The following is a 3698-nucleotide window of genomic DNA, read 5'->3' as shown; positions in this document are numbered from 1 at the left end:
CAAAGAGTGTACAGTTTGGAACACGCGAAATCGATGCACGTTTGTGACGAAGTCTATTGCCAGACGTGTAAGAGTAGGCATGTGTCTGATAGAAAATGCTACATGTTGCCAAAGGTGAAACAAAACAAGCCAGCGACAAAGTTTCTATTTATTTTTTATGACATAGAGTGTAGACAGGACACACCTCTCCCTGAAAGAACTGGACAATTTCTCCATACCCCTAACCTCCTTGTCGCACAAAAATGTTGTGGTGAGTGCATTAATGATGTATCTATGCAAGCTTGCACTCAATGTGGAGAAAGACAGGAGGTATTTCGCGACTCGGAACCAGTCCTAGACTTTTTAAAATCCGTAGTGGTCATGAGGAGTAGGGGTTTTAAGGAGATAATTTGCGTGGCACATTACGCCAAAGGTTACGACAGCCACTTCATCATAAAGGCAATGGTGGAGAAAATGAACTGGCAGCCGAAGATAATTTCTACAGGGGCCAAATTGATATCTGTGGAATATGAGGGGGTTAAATTCATCGACTCGCTCAATTTTCTTCCGATGCCTTTGTCAAAACTTCCGCAGACGCTGGGACTGGATAGCTCCCTAGCGAAAGGATACTTCCCGCATCTGTTTAACAAGAATGCTAATAGTAGATACGAGGGATCTATGCCGCCACCTGCTGACTACGGTGTGGAACAGATGACGAGGAAGGATGCAGAAATTTTTCTAAGTTGGCACAGAGAGATGACGGAAAGCAATTACGTGTTCAAAATGGACGAGGAGATCGTGAAGTATTGTGTGCAAGACGTGAATATTCTTCGTATAGCCTGTACAAAATTCAGGCAGGATTTTCTGAGCCTAAACGAGACGGATCCCTTCAGAGAGGCGCTGACCATTGCCAGCGCTTGTATGTGCGTTTTTAAGAAAAAATACTTGAAAGCTAATGAGATAGCCATTATACCTCCAAGAGGATACAGATGGGCAGACATTCAATCCCAAAAGGCCATTAAGTGGCTTTTGTCTGAGGAGCGAAGTCGCGGTCAAGTGATACAGCACGCTGCAAATGGAAGAGAAGTGAGAAGGGAGGGGAAGAAGGTTGACGGGTACTTGCAAACCCCTGATTCGAAGATAATTTTCGAATTTAACGGGTGCTTTTACCACGGCTGCCCCAACTGCTTTCCAAATAGACATGAGCTCATTCATAAAAACTCTCAAGAAACCATGCAGTCGAGGTTCGAGACGACTGAGAGAAAATTGGATTTTTTTACCCAAAGGGGCTACAGGGTAATCCAAAAGTGGGAATGCGAGTTCGATAGGGAGGTAGAGAGAGACAGCGAGTTGCATGAGTACTTGAGGGAGCATCCGTTGTGCGAAAAAAGTCCTCTAAACCCCCGGGACGCTTTCTACGGAGGGCGGACAAACGCGATAAAACTCTATCATCGGGCCAATGAGTCGGAGGGGGAAGAAATAAAATACATAGACATCTGCTCACTATATCCTTATGTGAATAAGTACAAGGCATATCCTCTAGGGCATCCAGTGATATACGTGGGCGAAGATTGTCCTCCCCTCGAAGAGATTGAAGGATTGGTGCGCTGTGATGTTCTTCCCCCTACCGACCTCTACTTGCCAGTATTGCCAATGAAGGCCAATGGAAAATTATTCTTTCCGCTTTGCCGTAAATGTGCGCTAGTTGAAAATCAGGGGGCATGCTGTCACACGCAAGAAGAAAGAAAGCTAATGGGGACATGGGTTACCAACGAGGTAAAAAAGGCGGTGTCTCTGGGATATAAGGTGCTGAAGATACATGAAGCTTGGCACTATGATGATATTACAGAGTATTCCAGGGAAACGAGGGAGGGAGGTCTTTTTTCGGGCTACATAAATAACTTTTTGAAAGTTAAGCAAGAGGCTAGTGGGTGGCCTAGTTGGTGCAATTCCGAGGATGAGAAAGAGAGATACTTAAAATTATTTCTCGAGAGAGAGGGTGTGTGTCTGGAGAAGAAGAATGTGGAGTTCAACGCTGGAAAACGATCTTTAGCAAAACTCATGCTCAACAGTTTCTGGGGCAAGTTTGGGCAGCGTGAGAACCTGGCTCAGACAAGTGTAGTAAAAAAATTGGACGAGTTATACACAATGCTATCGAGTCCCACGGTCGAAGTGCATCGGACAGTGGAAATAAATGATGAAATGTTATATGTGCACTGGGAAGAGGCCGCCGATGCAGTTAGCGCCACACCTAGCGGTAATATTGTATTGGCGTGCTACACAACTGCTCATGCTAGGCTCGAGCTGTACAAGTATCTTGAGCATCTGAATAGACGCACGATTTATCACGACACAGACAGCTGCATCTACACACAAAAACCCGGGGAATGGGCACCGCCGATTGGCGACTATTTGGGTGATATGACTGACGAGATCGCACCCCTGGGAGAAGGGTGTTTCATCTCTGAATTTGTGTCTGGTGGACCAAAGAACTATGCATATGTGGTGCGCTCGAAATGTTCTCCAACTTTCGAGAAAAAAGTCTGCAAAGTGAGAGGCATCACTATAAACGTATCAAACGACCAAAATGTGTGCTTTGATGCGCTGAAAAAGATGGTTCTTGAAGATGCTCCGGGGCGGAGATTAACATACAACCACCGTATCTATCGCCTGAAGAACCATGACATTGCGACGAGGACTGAGACGAAGCTGTTCCGAGTTGTCTACACAAAGAGGAAAAGGACCGAAGATTTTTGTACGCTTCCTTATGGGTTTAAACGAAGAAGAGGAGATTGAAGCTGTCTGCCTACAACTTCTCATTCTTTTCTATATTATCAGTAACCTCACTATTTCTTTTCATTTTCCTTTAAGTTTCACTCTCCAATATGCATTCTTATTTTTCATTTATCTTTATTTCTCGTAAATAGCTTCTCTTTACTTAAACTGAAATTGTGCATCTCTTTTGAATAACACATTTTTATTTCACTTCATCTTTCTCTCTCAAAATATTTCTTTATTTTAATTCAGTTTAATCAAGAATATTATTTCCCTTTTTTTTTTATTTGTATACTTCTATTATTTTTTATTATTTAAAAATACCTCTGTATTTTAATTTCGATTTACTTAAGAATATTACTTTCAATTTTTATTTGTATACTTCTTCTATTATTTTATCATTTTTCCCTCCGATGGACTATCACCTTGACGTGGTGGATGGGCTTAAGAACTCCTACCATGGGAATTCAACAAAGAGTAGTCCTTCTTTTATCAAATGCATGTGTCGAGACCAAGTAGCGTAGTGATGTGGTTTGTTATCCAATATAAGCGTAAACCCAACCTAGAATTGCTTAATCTCTAAGATGGATCTAAGGCTGAAGCATCCTTTCTGCGCGTTAGTTGCAGGCCCTTCCTCATGTGGTAAGACTTGTTTTACAAGTAAGCTGATAACACTTCAAAAGGATATGTTTGACGTGTCGTTTTCCGACATAATCTGGTGTTATGCAGAATGGCAGCCTTCTTACGAGTCTTTAAAACCTTTGGGTGTCACTTTTCATGAAGGACTACCAGATATGAAGAGTATTCAGCCGTCAAGCGGCGCTAAATTAATGATCCTAGACGATTTAATGATGGAAAGTAGCGATAGAGTCGTGGTAGATTTATTCTCAAGGGGAAGCCACCACAGAAATATAAGTATTATCCACCTGACTCAGAATCTGTTT

At 42.5% G+C, this 3698-nt stretch overlaps 1 protein-coding gene across 1 annotated transcript; it reads left to right on the top strand.

Annotated features, from left to right (window-relative positions):
- Positions 1–360: 360 nt before the first annotated feature.
- LOC124154968 lies at positions 361–2775 on the top strand. Its single transcript, XM_046528748.1, has one exon. It carries the CDS (start codon positions 361–363, stop codon positions 2773–2775), a length of 2415 nt encoding a protein of 804 aa, XP_046384704.1.
- Positions 2776–3698: the final 923 nt, after the last annotated feature.

This window comes from Ischnura elegans, chromosome 1, assembly GCF_921293095.1.
Source record: "Ischnura elegans chromosome 1, ioIscEleg1.1, whole genome shotgun sequence".
NCBI classification, from domain to species: Eukaryota; Metazoa; Arthropoda; class Insecta; order Odonata; family Coenagrionidae; genus Ischnura; species Ischnura elegans.
This window is presented reverse-complemented; position numbering and strand designations above follow the sequence as displayed.